The 19666-nt window shown below is 57.3% G+C and overlaps 2 protein-coding genes across 4 annotated transcripts; one reads left to right on the plus strand and one right to left on the minus strand.

The window, feature by feature from the left end:
- Positions 1–11313: 11313 nt before the first annotated feature.
- Positions 11314–13064, minus strand: LOC119849217 (vitelline membrane outer layer protein 1-like). Its single transcript, XM_038386038.2, has 3 exons — positions 12740–13064; positions 12450–12553; positions 11314–11674 (listed from the first exon to the last, which is right to left on the minus strand). The coding sequence occupies exons 1-3, from the start codon at positions 12929–12931 to the stop codon at positions 11371–11373; spliced, it is 600 nt and encodes a 199-aa protein (XP_038241966.1). The 5' UTR covers positions 12932–13064; the 3' UTR covers positions 11314–11370.
- A 733-nt stretch (positions 13065–13797) lies between these two features.
- Positions 13798–19456, plus strand: LOC119849305 (immunoglobulin lambda-1 light chain-like). Of its 3 annotated transcripts, XM_043503723.1 has the most exons (6): positions 13798–13846; positions 15635–15893; positions 17538–17897; positions 18496–18807; positions 18893–18979; positions 19064–19454. In XM_043503723.1, exons 2-6 carry the CDS (start codon positions 15869–15871, stop codon positions 19282–19284), a joined length of 1005 nt encoding a protein of 334 aa, XP_043359658.1. In that variant the 5' UTR covers positions 13798–13846; positions 15635–15868; the 3' UTR covers positions 19285–19454. The 3 variants fall into 3 exon arrangements, with proteins under 3 accessions (XP_043359658.1, XP_038242137.1, XP_038242135.1); XM_038386209.2 differs by lacking the exon at positions 13798–13846 and having other exon boundaries at positions 15459–15893; XM_038386207.2 differs by lacking the exons at positions 13798–13846; positions 15635–15893 and adding an exon at positions 15979–16076 and having other exon boundaries at positions 19064–19456.
- Positions 19457–19666: the final 210 nt, after the last annotated feature.

Here is a 19666-nt window from a genome sequence, read left to right on the forward strand (position 1 = left end):
TTAATCAAGAAATAAGTGAGCGTAATGCATTGTATGCCACTCCGCAGGGGTAGGTGGAAAGTGGAGCCCATCCTGCTATTTTGGGGCCTTTTGTCCGAGCAATTAAAAAATTGGGTGATCAAGATAATAGCGCTGTGGTAATAAACGGAGATGGCTGGGAGGCGTGTGACTGGGTGCTTCATGGCCTTCAGATTGAGAAACTAGAGTGGCCTCAAAAGGAGGAAATGGATTCAAAACTAGCTAACTGATGGATATCCAAACGGAATCGGAAATGGCCCATCGTCGTGAGCCAGGGTGTTCCCAGTGGGGTCCCGCAGGGCTCGGGTCCTGGCCCGACGCTAGTTAACCGCTTTATCGAAGAGCCGGAAGAAAACATAAAACCACCCCGGAGAAAATCTGCAGATGACCCAAAGAATCCGGGGAGTGGGGAATAAGAAAGAGGCCGGGGGCTCTGGTTCGGAGCATGTGGATCACAAGCCATCGAGGGCTATTAGCCAGGATGGTGTCCCTAGCCCCTGTTTGCCACAAGCTGGGAATGGACGACAGGGGATGGGTCACTGGATGATTCCCTGTTCGATTCATTCCCTCTGGGGCACCTGGCACTGGCCGCTGTCTCTCACCATAACAAAGAGACGGCTAAGCGGTGGCTTGATCCTAGTCTCTAAGTACCTACGCGGGGAGCAAATATTACCCCCTTTCTTCTACAAACTGGTGTATTTCACCCTTTAGACCCCAGCCTTGGAGCAAGGCCTAAGGCCATTCCCCTCCATCAGAAATCTCACCCAGACACCAGCGCCTGCTTCCCAGGGAGCAACTCGGCCCCCAGCCCCGGTCTGAGGAGAAATCTAACCTCCTGGCGGCAAGAGCTTCCCCCAAAAGGCAGCTGCATCACCAAACTCACTAAGAGCCACGCAGCATTTCTCCCAAGCCTCAGCACTTGCTCGCACGCAGAGGAACTGCCTGGTTGACGCCACGTGGGGATTTTTTGGCAAGTTTTACTACCGTTGCACCATGTGGCCTTGAAACCGCCGCTCCGGGCAGTGAAGTGCCCCATCTGTCGCGGCCAGGGCCCCACAGGGCCGGGCACAGTGAGCCAACCCCCCACGGAGGCCTCCTAATGGACGGCAGGGAGGCGACCGCTCTGCGGGGGGACGGGCGTGGAAGGGGTTGAGTGGTGCTGGGAGCGGTTAACGTGAATGAGAGCCAGGGCCAGTGGGGAGAGCCGGGAGCAGGGCTGGGGCTGGACCAGAGGCCGTGACAGACACCTGGGAGGATTGCAGCCGCGTCCCACGCCACAGGGAGAGACACCCCGGAAGCCTGGAACGTGTACGACACCCCGGAGCCAACCTCGGCTGCCTGGCGGGCGTCATTAGGGGCGGGCTGACGATGATCCTGCCCCGGGCCCGGCCCCGGCCCGGCGGTGAAATGAGGCTTCCTTCGGGACCAGGAGTCGCTTGGCTAATTAACGCAGCGAGGAACAAGCCTGGGGACGTTGCAGGGACCGGTCCGACCGGGTTCCAGACGCCGGGCCGGTGAAGCAGGAGAGACGGTGGAGAGCCACCTGGCCCTGGCTGCTCAAGCACCGACCAGGAACAGCTGGAAGAGATCCAGGGGTGGGCATCAGAGAGGCAGTAACCTCTGGCTCCGTGCCCCATTCCCTGCCCCACTGAGCCAGCCAGTCCCTGCCTGTGCCGGACTGACGAGCCCACTGTGAAATATTTGTCTCCCTCGCTGGTAGTGTTCTACGTTCACTGTAATGCTTTATCCTGTGGCTTTGGTGCGTTTGGATGAGGTTCTTGATGTTGATCTTTAATTGACCTGGGTTAGTGCAAGTTTTGTGCCAACTCTATTCACCAGCACATTTGGGTTAGCGGGTGTGGTTAGAGGTTGATTGATGTTTGGCTGCATGTGTGTGTGAGCCTAGCCCTGCACAGACCTTGAGCGAACTTCCCAATGTCCACAAGACCCGTTCAGGGACAAAGACACCCGGCCAGGTTTATTGCCGACGAAGCCCAGTACTAATATCCCATAGACTCTCCCGGACCGCTAAGACATGTATGCCTGTAACAATGAGCTGCTCAGTGAACAGCTGGGCTTTCCGTTCCTCCCTAGGCCAGACAAAGACAATCCCTCTGAGATACAGCTTTGTACCCTGATACCAACAAGTTATGTACTGTCCCTGTGACATGGCTAGTTATCACCCCCCACCTTGTACATGATAGTTCAAACAAAACATCTCTATTCATCACACTGTCATCCTGACCTTATCTTTGAGGAGGGGTCAGTGTGTCCCTGTTATCCCTGGGGAATGTTTTTGTCCCATCCTTGATATCAGGATGTTCTCAGTGACTGAGCGTCCGCGCTCAGTGACTAGCATTTCCGAGGATTGTGAATTTCTGCAATATCAGCCCTGTTCTTGCCCAATTCTGTGAGCAGGTCCTGCCTCATACCAGGCCTCTGATACAAGGGCTTATGTCTCAGGATCTCTTCCTATTGCAGCACATCCATTCACAAACACGTCTCCCGTGCAGTGTCTTCCCCCGCGTGTGGTCCTGCTCCTGCTTACGCTGCGAAGCGTCACCAGCTCCTTTGACATCAAATCTGGGCTCAAAGCATTTTACCAAGGAGGGGAACACCAGTCTCCCCATGGGGAAACGGAGGCAAAGCAGAATCAGAGAATCATAGACCTGGAAGGGGCCTCGACAGCTCTCTAGTCCTGTCCCCTATGTCGTAGCAGGCATAAGTATTATCTAGACCATCCCTGACAGGTGTTTGTCCAACCTGCTCTTAAAAACCCCCAATGAGGGAGATTCCACAACCGCCCTGGGCAATTTATCCCAGTGCTTAACCACCCTGACAGTTCGGAAGTTTCTCCAAATGTCCAACCTAAACCGTCCTTGCTGCAATTTAAGCCCATTGCTTCTTCTCCTAGCCTCAGAGGTTAAGAAGAACAAATTTTCTCCCTCCTGCTTTTAACAACCTTTTATGCGCTTGAAAACTGTGATCGTGTCCGCCCTCAGTCTTCTCTTCTCCAGCCTAAACAAACTCAAGTTTCTCAATCTTCCCTCATCGGTCATGTTTGCTAAACCTTTCATCATTTTTGTTGCTCTTCTCTGGACTTTCTGCAATTTGTCCACATCTTCCCTGAAATTTGGTGCCCAGAACCGGAAACACTACTCCAGCTGAGGTCTAATCAGCACGGAGCAGAGCGGAAGAATTACTTACTGCGTCTTGCTTACAACACTCTTGCTAAGACATCCCAGAATGATGCAACATTGTTTTGCAACAGCGTCACACTGTTGACTCATATTTAGCTTGTGATCCACTATGACCCCCGGATCCCTTTCCACAGTGCTCCTTCCTAGGCGGTCATTTCCCATTGTGTGTGTGCAACTGATTGTTCCTTCCTAGGGGGAGTACTTTGCATTTGTCCTGATTGAATTTCATCCTATTTACTTCACACCATTTCTCTGGTTTGTCCAGATCATTTTGAATTTTAATTCTATCCTCCAAAGCACTCGCAACCCCTCCCAGCTTGGTGTCATCCGCAAACTTTATAAGTGTACTCTCTATGTCATTATCTAAATCATCGATGAAGATATTGAACAGAACTGGACCCAGAACTGATCCCTGCTGGACCCCACTCCTTATGCCCTTCCAGCATGACTGTGAACCGCTGATAACTACTCTCTGGGAATGGTTTTCCAACCAGTTTTGCACCCACCTTATAGTAGCTCCATCTAGGTTGCATTTCCCTGGTTTGTTTATGAGAAGGTCACGTGAGACAGTATCAAAAGCCTTATTAAAGCCAAGATAGACTATGTCTACCACATCCCACCTAGCCACAAGGCTTGTTACCCTGTTGAAAGCTATCAGGTTGGTCTGACACAATTTGTTCTTGACAAATCCATGCTGACTGTTACTTATCACTTTATTATCTTCTAGGTGTTTGCAAATTGATTGCTAAATTATTTGCTCCATTGTCTTTCCGGGTACAGAAGTTAAGTTGACTGGTCAATAATTCCCCAGTTTGTCCTTATTTCCCTTTTTATAGATTGGCACTGGAATCTCTCCCGTCTTCCATGACTTTTCAAAGATAATTGCTAATGGCTCAGATATCTCCTCAGTCAGCTCCTTGCGTATTCTAGGACACATTTCATAAGGCCCTGGTGATTTGAAGACATCTAACTTGCCTAAGTAATTTTTGACTTGTTCTTTCCCTATTTTAGACTCTGATCCCACCTCATTTTCACCGGCATTCACTGTGTTGGACGTCCACTCGCCACCAACCTTCTTGGTGAAAACCGAAACAAGTCATTAAGCACCTCTGCCATTTCCACCTTCTCTGTTATTGTCTTTCCCCCCTCATTGAGCAACGGGCCTACCCTGTCCTTGGTCTTCCTCTTGCTGCTAATGTATTTGTAGTATGTTTTCTTGTTTCCTTCTATGTCCCTAGCTCGTTTGATCTCGTTTAGTGCCTTGGCCCATACTTGTGTTGTTTGTTTGTATTCATCCTTTGTAGTTTCATCTTTGTAATTTGACTTTTGTAAAATAACGTGGCCAAGGTCACACAGCAGAACTGGGCCTCCGAGTTTCCAGCACTGTTCTCACGGCTGGGTCACACCGTTGTTCTGTGATTTCCCAGGACTCCTGTCCCCCACTCCGGTGCATTTGCTTGTCATGCAATGGGGCTACGGGTCGTGCCAGGGATTGTTTCCAGTGCGCAGTTGCTCCCAGGGCCAGGGAGGGAACACTTTTCCCAGAAAACATCCCATGACTCTGAGGTAGTTGTGCTCCGGTTCCCGAGCCTCCCCGCAGCGGCTGAAGGTATGCTGGCGATGCGCCACTCTCCAGTTGGTGCTTGGTTGCCGGGTTTCTATTTTCCCAGCCCTCGTCTTTTAGCCACTGTTAGCGTAAGCCCAACAGATCGATTCAGCTTCCAGTTAACTGCTTCCAACATGATTTTATCTGAGAGAAAAAGATTCGCGCCACAGTTCAGTTCTGCCCCAAACTTACAGGTATCCCGCTCCCCTCCCCACATCCTGACTTTCCTGTGTCTAGCCCCCTGAAATGAAGTTTTCTTGTTTTTTCTTGTTTTTCCAATGGTTTGCATGCAGAGGGGGTTGGACTTAGTTTCCCTTCATGTTACTGGTTTAATGAGGGGATGGGAGAGGGAGTTTGTTGTTACAGAGGACAGGTGAGGGAAGTTGGGACCCCGGCCAATGGCCTGGACAATGGAGACCCTAGTGACTGGTGACCTGGGGACCGGGAGGCCCAGCTCGGGAGTCCCGGCCGGTTCTGGCCAGTGAGAGGACAATGAGCTGCAGAGAGAGGATCCCAGTGACCTGACCAGCTCGTCCCAGCCAGAGGGGGCCAGAGGACAGAAGAGGGGAGACGGGGCAAGGCAACCCTGTTTACCTGGAGAGAAGACAATGGACAGAGGTGGGGCTTGGGGCCGGTGATAACAGATGCCCAGCTGGCAATCAGGGGGGCTCAGAGCTGGAGAGAGGGAACAGGCAGAGCCCCCCTGGATGTGGGACAGTGTTCGATCAAATCATACATTAATACATGCTACATTATTATTTTTTATTTTAAATTACATAAAATACAAACATAAAATTTGACTACTACATGTCCCCCTTTTGACCCCTCAAGAACAATTCTGGAGTGGGTCATATTTTAGGCAACTCTTTCACAACAATATACTGAGAGGCCATTTGAGCTTGTGGCTGTAATTTAACAAACTTTTTTTGGTTTAATAGCACATATACCACATTCCTAGCAAACACAGGACAGTATTAACAGAATTAGTAACGGGTGGAACATAATCAACAATATGCCCTTAGGGGCGGGGGACCAGGCTGTAAAAATGTCATATCCGTGATAGGCTGTCAGTTCTTTTTCAGACCTAGACATGTTTAGCATGTCTTTATTTGCATGTAATATTTAAATGACCCGCTTCCCTGTACCCCTCTGTGTTTGTTGTAAAAACTGAGGACCTTTTTTGGTGTTTTAAAAGATGCGTTAATACCCGAACATTCCCAGCTATTATCCAAAACATTTCGTGTTCCAGTGATGCTAAACGAAAAATTTGCATCTTGGTACATTTTAGTGCCAAGGCCGTTTTTTTTTTTATTTTATCTGGACCAAATTTATAGTATTATTTGCCTGCTTTTGCAGTTGTGACAAGAAACTTATTTTTCCTGACCTCCAGGTCTATACTGTTTATCATTCCAGCTTTAAATTTAACTCCCCCTAATATGGCATCTGCTACATCTCGTTTTTCTCGGCCATTGGAGGGTTGATGTGTTTTTATCCAGGCCATTATAATCGGAAGGGAGTAGGGTGAACATTTACTACGGGGTATTGGACAGTACTTTACAAGAACGGTTAGGATTGTTCCTGTCTAAACAGGCTTATTTTACGGATATGGTAACTGTGGGTAGCTGGAACATCCGATGGCGTCCCCATAGGGGCCCTCTATTTTAACCCCTATTTCCCAGTGGTTTGGTATTCCTATGGTGAACTTTATAAGGTGAACTTTAAGTCCCACTTCCCCTTCCCAGGTGCACACATTGGGTATTTTTTTAAGGGTTTTCAGAGCAGGCTACTGCTTTTATCACAGCACTCCGCGAGGATCACGGGTAGGAATCCATGCCTGGTTGGCGGGGAGTGAATTATTCCTGGCTTATGAGGAGGGCTGCATCTTCTCCCATGAGCGCTCTAATTATCGGGGCGCTGCAAGTTCCCAGAAGCAAGTAAAGCCAGATCTTACACCGGCGTCTCATTCTCTGTGGATTAAATTTGCGGTGGCAAAGCAGCACCTCGTGCTCGGGTGCCGGGACGTCCTTTTCTGCAGAGAATCCAAACATCGTTATTGATGTTAAACCGCTTAATTTGTGAGACGTGGGACCCGTTTCCCTTTTCCATCATGTTCAATGCGGTTTACCAGTGAGCTAAGGTGGTCCCCTGTGGAATAAGGGCCTACCCATTTGGAGTCCAGTGAGGGGCCCCTTTTTTCCATTTTAAGGTACATGGCTTGGTCTCCTGTTTCCCACAGGGCTGCGCTTTGTGGGCCTTTGTTTCCAAATCATGTGTCCGACAGCTGGATTACCCCAATACTGGAGAGTGGTTTTATTTTCCTGTAATTGTTCCGGCCATCGAAAAGACTTATGCCGGGTCTATTACCGCTTTTGTTTTCGCCCCGCACCAGGTAGCGAGGATCCATCATGAGGGGCGCTGGGTGTCCAAACAGAATTTGAAAGGGTTGAATTTTTGGTCTTAGTCTGTTACTGCTCTGGCTGGCAGCCAAAATCAGAGGCTGTTTGTTTTCTCTCTGTGTGATGTACTACCTCCTGGCGTGCTTCCTTAACAGCCGATGAAGTGAGCTGTAGCTTACGAAAGCTTATGCTCAAATAAATTTGTTAGTCTCTAAGGTGCCACAAGTCCTCCTTTTCTTTTTTGCGAATACAGACTAACACGGCTGCTACTCTGATTCTTCTTCTAAGTTAACGGCAGGGTATTTTACACCTTTTCCCCTTTTACTACCATGCACGCCCGTCAGTAACCAGACGTGCTTTTCTTGGCCCACGGGATCTAATTTTTTTAGTGGGGGTGCGTCTGCCAAGACAGTGACCTCTGGACATTCCTGTCAGTTCCCTTTTTAAATATTTTGTAACAGTGTGGCAGCCAAGGCCATGTTATTTAGCCACCAAACGAGTAACAAAAGACTGTAATTCATCAGGGAAATGCAGGGGAAAAACAGAGCCTTCTGTTTGAGCAGGGTTAAAGCTGAGTCCTGCTCTATTCCCCACTCCCATTCTGTCTTTTGCTTTAGCAGTTTCCACAATGGGTGAGTGATTTCAGCGTATTTTTAAATGTATGGTCTGAGAAAATTGAATCCTTCTAGCAGCAGTGGGCATCGGTAGGTGCCCGTACCTTCCTCTGATCCACCTGTCTCCCTTCTTGCCCCACAACAATGCCCAGGTATGTAACCAGAGGTAGCACCAACTGCGCCTTATCTACGGCTACTTTGAACCCCATTTCCTGAATTAGTGCCAAAATTCTTTCCATTAGTGTTTGAGTTTGTGCCTCAGTTTCCCCTTTTTATACAGCAGACCCAGTTTGTAATGTTTTCACATTTCTTTTACCCCTTCTACAATATACCCTGCACATTTTTTGGGGAAAAGGCACATTTCTTCCATAGTTTAACGTCTGTAACATTAGCCATATCGATTTTTACATAAGGTGTAACTGGTTCTTTTGTACTCACAGAGTTTTCATGTGCTCTTATCCAAGTGACAGTCTGATTACACAGACCCACCTTAAGGCTCCGGCGTGGGACACGGTCTTTTACTACAGCTCTTATCTGCTATTTTCTTAGCAAACACCAACTCCAGAATCTTTGCCCATTCTCCTGGTTTTGATTGCCTGCTGACTTTGGTCTTTTAAAAAGATATTAAACATATAAAGCATTAACATACCTGAAGGGTTAAACACTAAATACCAAAGCCAAACAACACTGGTCTGGCAAAAAGTGTTTTTTGGTTTTGCAACTTGGAATGAAAGAGTCAAATGGATTTTAGCGGTGTTATTTAAAAACCAAACCAAACCAATTCATCTTAAACCTACAAAACAAGAATTTTACAAACCGGGAGTGTTGGTTTTTCGGTTCTAAACACGCCACATATTTACACAATATATTTATACACACATGTTCTGTTTTTGTGACATCTCTTACCTGGCTTTAATTTTTACACAGATTACATTTGTATACATTTGGGGGCAGCGAAGTTCCCTTATGTTCTTTTAGCGAATTTGACGAAATTGTTTACAGTCAAGTGATTTAAATCAGATTGTCTCTTTGCCTGGCTTCTTTACAGACACTCCTTTGGACAAGGGCGCATTTTCCCGTCACAATGGCTGCAAAGAAACCAAGAATTATGGTTTTTTAATAACACTTTTCCTTTTTAACATTTTCACAACGTTCAACTGCTTCATTCCCTCCAGCCTCTGCAGAGTTAACGTCTCACTCTCTTTCCTTAAATCACTGGCTTCCCTCCCAGAATGACACCTCCGGCAACTCAGATTTCACCACTCCAAGTATTGTCCCAGGGGTCTGAATTCCCCAGGCCTGGACTTCATTTTTTTTTTTTTTTACTTTTGCCACTGTGCCCTCAGGGCTCCCAACCTGTTTTCCAATTATTTTATCTGTTGCCCGCCTGCTTGTCTGGGCCTGATCCTGCTTTCCTCGCTGAACCGTCCTTTCCCATGGGCACAGGCTTTGTTCCACCACCAAGTTAGCAGGGAGGGTAGGCTCCTCCACCAGCCCCCACCCCTCCTGGTCCCTTTCCTTAAACATTTCTTTCACAATTGTGAAATCACCCACAAAAAATCCTACCCTGCCCAAACTCCTCTATCCTTCCGAGTTTGGTTTAACAGAGCAAGATCTCTTTAAAAGGAGCAATCTCTTGAACAAAGTTTTGTTTTTGGAGTGCGTCCTTTGAAACATTTCCTACACCGGTGCTACCACTATTTAGGATGACCAGACAGCAAGTCTGAAAAATCAGGACAGGAGGTGGGGGGTGATAGGTACCTATATAAGAAAAAGCCCCCAAAATAGGGACTGACCCTATAAAATCGGGACACTATTTGCCCTTCAGAGTTGGGTCTCCCAGAGAAAATATGGCTGGAACCTGTTTCTTTATGAATCTCTTTTCCCTTTATAACTCTTCCGTGCCCATCCTCGTCTGTACCCACTAAAAACTCTGCCTGACGGAGCAGGAGGGGGGACACTGAGCCTCCTAGCTTTTGGGTTCGATCCTCTACGACCGCGGGCATATTCACCTGTGCAATTTCCCCCCGATAGACGGGTCAGAGCGAGTACTCTAACCCTCCCTGTTATGGCCCGGCACTTCTACGACCAGGGGTGCATATACCTGGACAGTTTGTATATGTTATATTTTATCTGTATGCACCAATACATTTCAGACATGCAACATTATTAGTTTTTATTTTCAATGATCTAAAATACCAACCCTCACTAACCCCTTCTGTTTCAGGCTGGCGGAGAGTCACTCCAGGCTAGAGAACGGGGGGGCATTATTCCCTCTGGGAGTGGCGGCCCCGGGGGTCCCGAGCGAGGGGACTCCCTGGGTTTGTCTAAGCCAGACATGTAAATTGTAGCCAGACAAGCAGTCAATCTGTACGTTCCCCGTTCGTCGCCCTGGGTAAGGGATCACTAACGAGACGCAGCAAATGGCGAATCGGTTGTGAGAAGTTTGCACCTATTTGGTTCAGTCCGGGGTTTGTTTAGTTTTTTCTCTCTGTATTTTCTTTAAAAATTCAGAGAAAGTTCATGGGAAAGAAATCTCCACCCCGGGCCGGGTCCCTCAACCTGGCCAGTTTTGTTTCACGCTGGGGAAGAGGGTGGCTAGCTCCCGGAGGGCTGGGGCTAGCAACTCGTTAGGAGCCGCACCTGGGCTGGACCAGCTGATTTTCCCCTAGCAAGGCCAGCGAGCTGCTGCAGTGAAGCGGGGCCGGGACCTCAGGAGACTTCAGGGAATGAGGTAAGAGCCTGACACTGGGGAGGAGGTGGGCCTGGGAGAGACCCTGACCCAGCCAGGGTGTACACAGGGCTAGCCCGTCCTGGGGGATCCCGTGAAGCCAGGCGTGGGAAGATGCGGGGCTCGTGGGCAGGGTGGGGTGGGGCCAAGCGGGGGGAGGAACCTGGGGGGCTGGAGGGTGGACGCGCAGCCCAGGAGTGGGGTGCATGGGGCACCGGGAGAGAAGATGTTATGCGGGAGGGGAGGTTGGAGGCCACACTGGGGGGGGACGGGGACGGGTTTCCGGATTATTTTGCCCTCTGGTTTGGTAATAAACCGACTCTCCTCATGCCAGCCCCACAAGGAGGGGTCCTGTCAGACAAGGAAGCCATTCTGGGAAACTGAGGCAGGCTGCCCTGTTGCACCTCAGCCAGACGCTGGCAGGACACCCCCTCCCCCCCACGGGGAGCTGTGTTTGGGTCCAGAGCACCAGCAGGAGCAGGCGGGGGGGGCTACAGTGCCCCCCAAAGGACAGGCTGAGAGGCAGCCTGATGTGGGGGGCCCCCCCACGCTGGGGCATTGATAGCAGAGGGGGGCTGAGCGGGTTCCCCCACCTGGCTCCCCATCTACCCACTCCAACCCCCCCCAGGGGCACAGGATTGGGGACCCCCCATTGAACCCGGGACCCTCCCCCACTCCCCCATGGTGCACTGGGCCTGCCCCCCCGGGCCAGCTCCCCCCACAATCCCAGCCCCCAATAAAGACACGAGGCAGCTGGAAAGAGGCTGCAAGGCAGGTTTAATGACCGGACGCCCCCGGGGGGGCCCTAGGGGGGGCAGCAGAAGAAGCGGGCGTCATTGAGGGCCGTGTTGTCCCCCCGCTGGCCCTGGGGCTCCTCCACCCGGGTCTGGAGGCCGCAGACGGAGCCGGAGAGGCAGGGGTGGCTCCAGGGCCCCTCCTGGCCCCCGGCGTCCCCGACGTCCCCGGCCAGCAGCTCCCCATCGGAGCAGGCCACGCGCAGGCCGGTGGCAGCCACGTCGTCCCCGGCGTCCTGCCGCGGCTGCACCCCCAGCGAGAAGGCCCGAAGGTAGCCCCGGGGGCAGTACCGGGTGCCCAGCCACCTGCCCCAGCTGAGCCGGGCGGGGGAGAGGAGGGGTTAGATCCGTCTGTCTGCCCGTCCCTCCACCCACCCGTCCACCCGTCCGTCCCTCCCCCCATCTATCCCCCCATCCACCCCTCCACCATCCGTCTCTCCATCCACCCCTCCACCTACCCACCCGTCCACCCACCCGTCCCTCCACCCACCTGTCCGTCCATCCACCCGTCTGTCCATCCATCTGTCTATCCCCCCATCCACCATCCGTCTCTCCATCCACCCCTTCACCTACCCACCCGTCCACCCACCCGTCCCTCCACCCACCCACCTGTCCACCTGTCCGTCCATCCACCCATCCGTCCCTCCATCCGTCTATCCCCCCATCCCCCACTCAACCATCCGTCTCTCCATCCACCCTTCCACCTACCCACCCGTCCACCCGTCCCTCCACCCACCCACCCATCTGTCCATCTATCCACCCACCTACCAACCCGTCTGCCCACCTACCCATCCGTCCGTCCACCCGTCCATCCACCTATCAACCACCCATCTGTCTACACATCCCTCCCCCATCCACCCATCTGTCCATCCCTTCCTCCCCCCCTACACCCCCATGTCCGTCCCCACACCCCCATCTATTCCTCCTCCCTCTCCGGATGGGGGATTCCTCAGGGGGTGGGGGGGCTCAGAAAGGGCCCAGCCCTTGGGGGCTGACACAAGGCGGGGTGGGCCCATGGCTGGTGGGGTACGGGGGAGCGGGGGGGCTCCGTGCAGGGCTGCCGTTAGGGACCCAGGCGTCCGGTACTCACGCTCCCACGCTGGACTGGACGGTGGTGCCGTCGGAGCAGTGCAGACGGATCCCGTTCAGCCCCGTGTCGTCCTCCCCTGGCGCGTCGCCCTGGTAGGGGTGCACCTGGGGGGCGGGGGGGGCAGAGACGGGATGAGGTGGGGGGGCCCCGAGGGTCAGAAAGAGGACACTGAGAGGGTGTTGGGGGGATGGGAGGAGGAAAATGGGGGTGGGAAATAAGGGGGATGTTGAGGGTCAGAGGGATAAGGGGGCTGTTGGGGGCAGAGGGGGGCGGGGGTGTATAGGTGCTACCTTCAAGGCGAAGCCGTTGGCGTAGCTGCCCTCGGGGCACAACTCCACGGGGCCCCACGCCCCCCGCGGGGCCCCGTTGGGCACCAGGGTGACCTGGTTGTAGGGCCGGGAGGCGGGCACCTCGGCCTGGCCCCCCAGCACGGCCCCCGGGGCCAGCAGCAGGCAGAGCAGGGCACCGAGCGGCAGCTGCATGGCGGCCGTGGCCGGACTCAGGGTCTGCGGGCTGGGCGCCGAGGGGGCATTTGTATCCCGGCTTGTCCCTGGGGCACTGCCAAGGCACACAAGGGCCTTATCTCCCCGGGGCGGGGTCACCGTGACCCAGGCCGGGCTGTCCCCCCCCGCCCCTCTGCCCCCCCCTGCACTGTGGACCCAGTGTCCCCACCGCAGGGGGTGCCCCTCACTCCTGACCCGCAGCCCCCTGCCTCAGTGGTTCTCGACAAGCCTGTAGCTCTGGGCAGGGGAGGGGGTCTGATATCAGCTGCACCGGCTGCTGTTACAGTCCTGGGGGGTGTGGGGGGGGGGAGATGGGGAGATTGCAGGTTGCGGGGCAGGGGGGTAAAGGTGCTCACATGACCCAGGTGCCCGGAGAGGAGACCCGCATGGCTAACGGATCTGAACAGCTGAGCTCTCCGCTCGAGGGGGGCTGAGGTGTGGGAGGGGGAGTGGGGAGGGGGAGAAGTGTGGGGGGGGTGAGGCGAATTAGGGTGGGAGGTACATAGGCAGGGGGAATTGCCTTGGGGGAGCCGAAGAGCCGAGGGGGGCGGGGAGTCGGGGTGCACAGTGTGTGTGGGGGGGGGGTGACTTGCAGAGGGAGTGGGGGCAAGCGGCAAAGCGGGGGGGACTTGGTGTTCAGCCACACGCACACCGGGGTTTGGGGTGGGGGGGAGAGCTATGGGGGGAAGAGGGGCCTGCAGGGTGACACGCAGCAACGGAGATGGGCGGGGGGGGGCGAGAGAGACATTTCGGCCTCCTTATCGCTGTGGATTCAGCCTTGCTCGTTTCCTGATAACGAGGTCGGATAAAGCCACCAACCACTTCCCCCCCCGCCCCCCCCACCGAGCAGAGCGCAAAGACCCGGCCAGGAGGAAACCACAGAGATGCAGCCAAGTGGCAACTGGTGCATTCATGCTGCTAAGACACGGCTGCCCCCCCTCCGCCCCCCCACCCGGACCAGCAGCTCCCCCCTGCCCCCCCAGGGCCAGGAACCTCAGCCGGTTGGATGAGGTCAGGAGCGGCCGCGATGCCAAAGGGCAGCTGCGCTTCTGGGGCTCCAGGGTCGTCCCCCCACCTCACTGGTGCAAATGGTGCCCCGGTAGCTGGACCTTTTCACCATCACCGTGAGCCCCACGGGGGAGCCCCATGCCGTGAGCCACCCGGTCTCCTCCCCTCCCCCAGATGGGCCCCACAGCCCCCTCCGGATCGGCCCCACGGCCCCAGCCACCCGGTCTCCTCCCCTCCCCCAGATCGGCCCCACAGCCCCCTCTGGATCGGCCCCACGGCCCCAGCCACCCGGTCTCCTCCCCTCCCCCAGATCGGCCCCACGGCCCCAGCCACCCGGTCTCCTCCCCTCCCCCGGATCGGCCCTACAGTCCCCTCCAGATCGGCCCCACAGCCCCAGCCACCCGGTCTCCTCCCCTCCCCCGGATCGGCCCCACAGCCCCCTCTGGATCGGCCCCACGGCCCCAGCCACCCGGTCTCCTCCCCTCCCCCAGATTGGCCCCACAGCCCCCTCCGGATCGGCCCCACGGCCCCAGCCACCCAGTCTCCTCCCCTCCCCCAGATCGGCCCCACAGCCCCCTCCGGATCGGCCCCACGGCCCCAGCCACCCGGTCTCCTCCCCTCCCCCGGATTGGCCCCACAGCCCCCTCTGGATTGGCCCCACGGCCCCAGCCACCCGGTCTCCTCCCCTCCCCCAGATGGGCCCCACAGCCCCCTCTGGATTGGCCCCACAGCCCCAGCCACCCGGTCTCCTCCCCTCCCCTGGATCGGCCCCACGGCCCCAGCCACCCGGTCTCCTCCCCTCCCCCAGATTGGCCCCACAGCCCCCTCTGGATTGGCCCCACGGCCCCAGCCACCCGGTCTCCTCCCCTCCCCCAGATTGGCCCCACAACCCCCTCCAGATCGGCCCCATGGCCTCAGCCACCCGGTCTCCTCCCCTCCCCCGGATGGGCCCCACAGCCCCCTCCGGATCAGCCCCACAGCCCCAGCCACCCGGTCTCCTCCCCTCCCCTGGATCGGCCCCACAGCCCCCTCCGGATCGGCCCCACGGCCCCAGCCACCCGGTCTCCTCCCCTCCCCCAGATCGGCCCCACAGCCCCCTCCGGATCGGCCCCACGGCCCCAGCCAGCCGGTCTCCTTCCCTCCCCCAGTCGGACCCAGACAGTGGTGGGAGCTGTGGTCCCAGAGGGGGGGGCTACACACTGCCAGGCTGGGGGGGAGGTGGGGAATTGGGTCCCTCTGATCACACCTGGGTCTCAGCTTGCAAGCACGACGGGTGCCAGGCAGTTTGAGGGGAGAGAGGGGGAGGGGGAGTCTGAGCGTGCGTGGCTCTGTGTGTGTGAATCTGCTTGCACTAGTGTGGGCATGTGTGTGTGTGAATCTGCTTGCATGAGTTTGTGTTTGCACAATCTGTCAATCGGCTTGTACATGTTTGCACCTGTGTGAACCTGCTTGCACGAGCATGTGTTTGCACAAATGTGAATGTGCTCCCACAAATCTGTGCTTGCATGAGTGTGAATCTGCTTCCACACGTGCATGTTTGTGTGTGTGTGTGTGTGAATCTGCTTGCACGTGTGAATCTGCTTGCACAAGTGTGCATGTTTGCAAGTGTGTGTGAAGGGACTTTGTCTCTTTTACACGCTGACCACCCTTGCCAACCCTGTCACCCCAATGCAGCTGTAGCCAATCGAACGGTGGGGTGTAGCCGTCTGTGTGCGTCTGTGCCGTCCCTCTACCCGGCTGTGATGTGACTGTCAACCGCCTGGCCTTGTCCTGACACACCCAGGCTGGGGCGCAGCCTGGATCCTGTTCCCAGCTGACCCTGTGCCAATTCCAGCAGCTCGCTGTGCCTCGGTTTCCCCTACCCAGGGCCCCACCCAGGACTGTGTGGCCCAGAGGCCAGGGTGACGGATGCAGCAGAAGCACCCGGAAGGAGGTGAGTCTGCATCTGAGATGGGTCCATCCCACTGCCACCTCTGACGTCACCCCCACCCCGTCCCTGGGGGGGTCAGGAAATGGGTCCCGCCCCATAGCGCCATCGCAGAGGCAGAATCGCCCGGGGACCGAGGTGCCATGGAGCTTCCGATGGGGCTTTTCCTCCTCGTTCTCTGTTTCGGCGGTGAGTCCGCTGCAGGGGAAGGGGGCCAGGCCAGCTGGGGGGGTGGGGGGCCCCAAACCTGGGGAATTGAGGGTTGGGGAGGAGACGCCCCAGGGATGGAGAGCACCTGAATGGAACAAATGGAGTCAGGCCCCCCCAGCAGGGAAATGGGGAGCCATAGATGGATGGGTGCGTTATGGGGATGGATGGACGGATGGCTAGATAGAGGGTACATGGGGACGGAAGGACGGATGGATGGGCAGTCGGACGGATAGGGAGTATATAGGGATGGATGGATGGACGGATGGATGGATGGGGGGACATAGGCCTGGATGGATGGATGGACAGGCAGACGGATGGATGGGGGGACACAGGGAAGGCTGGAAGGAGGGACAGGCGGACGGACGGATGGGGGACATAGGGACGGATGGATGGATGGATGGATGGATGGATGGATGGGGGGACACAGGGAAGGCTGGAAGGAGGGACAGGCGGACGGACGGATGGGGGACATAGGGATGGATGGTCGGACGGACGGATGGATGGGGGGACACAGGGAAGGCTGGAAGGAGGGACAGGCGGACGGACGGATGGGGGACATAGGGACGGATGGATGGATGGATGGGGGGACACAGGGAAGGCTGGAAGGAGGGACAGGCGGACGGACGGATGGGGGACATAGGGACGGATGGATGGATGGATGGATGGATGGGGGGACACAGGGAAGGCTGGAAGGAGGGACAGGCGGACGGACGGATGGGGGACATAGGGACGGATGGATGGATGGATGGATGGATGGGGGGACACAGGGAAGGCTGGAAGGAGGGACAGGCGGACGGACGGATGGGGGACATAGGGACGGATGGATGGATGGATGGGGGGACACAGGGAAGGCTGGAAGGAGGGACAGGCGGACGGACGGATGGGGGACATAGGGACGGATGGATGGATGGTCGGACGGACGGATGGATGGCTCGAGGGTACACAGGGACGGATGCTGGAGAACCCCGTCAATGTCTCTACCCACCTCTCTCTGTCTATCTGTGGAGGCACCAGGGCTGCCGTGTCTTTGCCCACGTCGCCCCCGCCTGCCCCCCGCCCCCTCCGTGGCTGGCTGGACTCTTGTGGGGTTTGGAAGGGGCTAGCTCAGCAGATGTAGGTTCGGGGGGGCTGCGAAGCGGTGGGGGGTGGATTAGGTGGGTGCGTAGTGAGCTTGCTCTGCAGCCCTGAACACACGCCCCATGTAATGGCTCCTCGGGCCCCTACCCCCTGTCCTGGCTCCCAGCCCCCCTGCTCTAAACCCACCAGCCCCCACTCCCCTCCCAGAGCCGGGGAGAGAACCCAGGAGTCCTGGCTCCCAGCCCCCACCCCTGCTCTGACCCGGTAGTGAGTGGCTGTGTGTGCCAGTGTCGGGGGTCTGTGTGTGAGCCCCCCCACTCCATGCCCCCAAAGGCCCATCTCACTCCTCTCCGCTCCCCGCAGGGGCCCTGGGGGGGCCACCCCGGCTGACCCAGCCGTCCCCATCCCACGTGGTGGATGAGAAGACCCCGCGGCTCCGCTGCCAGATGTCGGGGAGCGACATCGCTACCCACGTCCTGTCCTGGTACCACCAGCCCCCCGGGCAGGGCCCCGTCTTCCTGCTGAGCCACCGGGCCGGGGAGAACAAGCCCGTCTATGGGGCCGGCGTCTCCGAGCGCTTCATCGCCGACCTGGAGCGCGCCACCAACACCTTCAGCCTCACTATCGGCAACGTGAAGCCCACCGACACCGGCACCTTCTACTGCGCCGTCTGGTACGCCAACCAGTACCTCTTCGGAGAGGGCACCCGCCTCGTCCTGGGAGGTGAGCAATCCAGAACCGGCCCAGCAAACCCGGCGGGGCGTTCTGGAGCGGGTTCTGGAGCGGCTCCTCCCAGGCCGGTGCCGGAGCTGGCTCAGAGCCGGCGGGTGCTGCGGCCGGAAGAGAGAGAGAGAGGGGGCGAGCCAATCTAGAGACCGCCCCCAAATCAATCTAGAACGAGCCACAAAAAGGTTCTGGAGCTGGCACGTGGTTCGTGGGGGGCTGCACGGGGGGAGAAACACCCACGACCGATCTAGCACCCGCCCCAAATCGACCTAGAGCGTGTCCGGAACCCTTCCAGCTCAGAGCCATGGAAATGTTCTGGAGCTGGCACGAGGTTCATGGGGAACCTGCCGGGGGGGAAGACCTAGGGCTGATCTAGAACCTGCCCCGAAACAATCTAGAGAACACGCCAAACCATTCTCGGTCCGATCCAGCCTAAGCCTGACACCGGGATCACCCCAGAACCCCCCCCAGAACCCAGTCTCGAACCCACACAAAACCAAGCGCTCTAAGTCCCTACAGCAGCCCAGGACCCACCTAGAACCGAGCCCCACCGATGCCACCCCCCGCCCTGACCCTCTCCCCTCTCCGGTTCCAGGTGACCCCGGGAAGAAGCGCCCGCCGGAGGTGGCACTGCTGGGCCCGGCGTGGGCGGCCGGCCCGGCTTTCCTGTGTCTGGCCTGGGGCTTCTCCCCGGAGCCGGTCCGGCTGCGCTGGCAGGTGGACGGGCGGGAGCCGGGCCCTGGGGAGGCCTCCCCGCCGGCGGAGGGCCAGGGTGGGGCAGGAGCCGCCAGCATGCTCAGCCTCCCGCCCCGGGCCTGGCTGGAGGGAGCCCGGGTGACCTGCCGGGTGGAGCACGAGACCCGGGCCCAGCAGAGCAGCGCTGAGCTGAAGGGGGCCGGGCGGCGAGGTGAGACCCCCCCCAACCCCCAAACTCTCCCCTTCCCCCCACGTTGTTTCACCCCTCCCCGATTCGTCTCTCCCCACACCCACAGGTTGTTCGGTATCCGCCGAAGACCCCGTCTCGCCGCCCGACCCTCTCGGCAATGGGACCGTGGGGAGCGCCGCTCCCCAGAGCACCGGTACGGGACCCCCCCAACCCTCCCCCTGGGCCCGCTTTAGGGTCACAGCCACAGCCCCCCCTAACTGTCCCCTCTCCCCCGCAGGGGCCCCGAGCCTGGGCCGGATCCTGATGACAGCCTCGCGCTGCTACCTGGGGTCGCTGGCCGCCAGCTGCCTCTACAGCCTTGGGGTCTCCCTCCTTGTGGGGCTGCGGGGGCTGCGGGAGCAGCAGGAATCCAAGCGTCGGGGGCCACCCCCACCCCCTCCAGGAGCCCGGCAGAGAGCGCCCCGGAGGAGAGCCGGCGAGGAGCACCGCTTCAAATGAGACTCCCCGGCCCGCCCCGCTGGCCCCCCCCAGTATCCCCCACCGGGGACCCGCAACGCCCCTGCACTGGCCCCCCGCAGTCGCCACCCTGGTGTCCCATGCCGGCTGGAGTGCTGAACCCACTCAGCTCCTGCTAACCCTCCCCCGGCCCCCCCCGATCTCTGACACCCCCCCCCCCGCTCGCACTGAGCTTGGCTATTGCTGAATAAAACCTTAACCAACTCCTGTGAGACTGAATCTGTGCAACGGGGAGCCCGGACTCCTGGGTTCTCTCCCCGGCTCTGGGAGGGGAGTGGGGGCTGGTGGGTTAGAGCAGGGGGGGCTGGAGCCCGGACTCCTGGGTTCTCTCCCCGGCTCTGGGAGGGGAGTGGGGGCTGGTGGG

Source organism: Dermochelys coriacea, chromosome 28, assembly GCF_009764565.3.
Source record: "Dermochelys coriacea isolate rDerCor1 chromosome 28, rDerCor1.pri.v4, whole genome shotgun sequence".
NCBI classification, from domain to species: Eukaryota; Metazoa; Chordata; order Testudines; family Dermochelyidae; genus Dermochelys; species Dermochelys coriacea.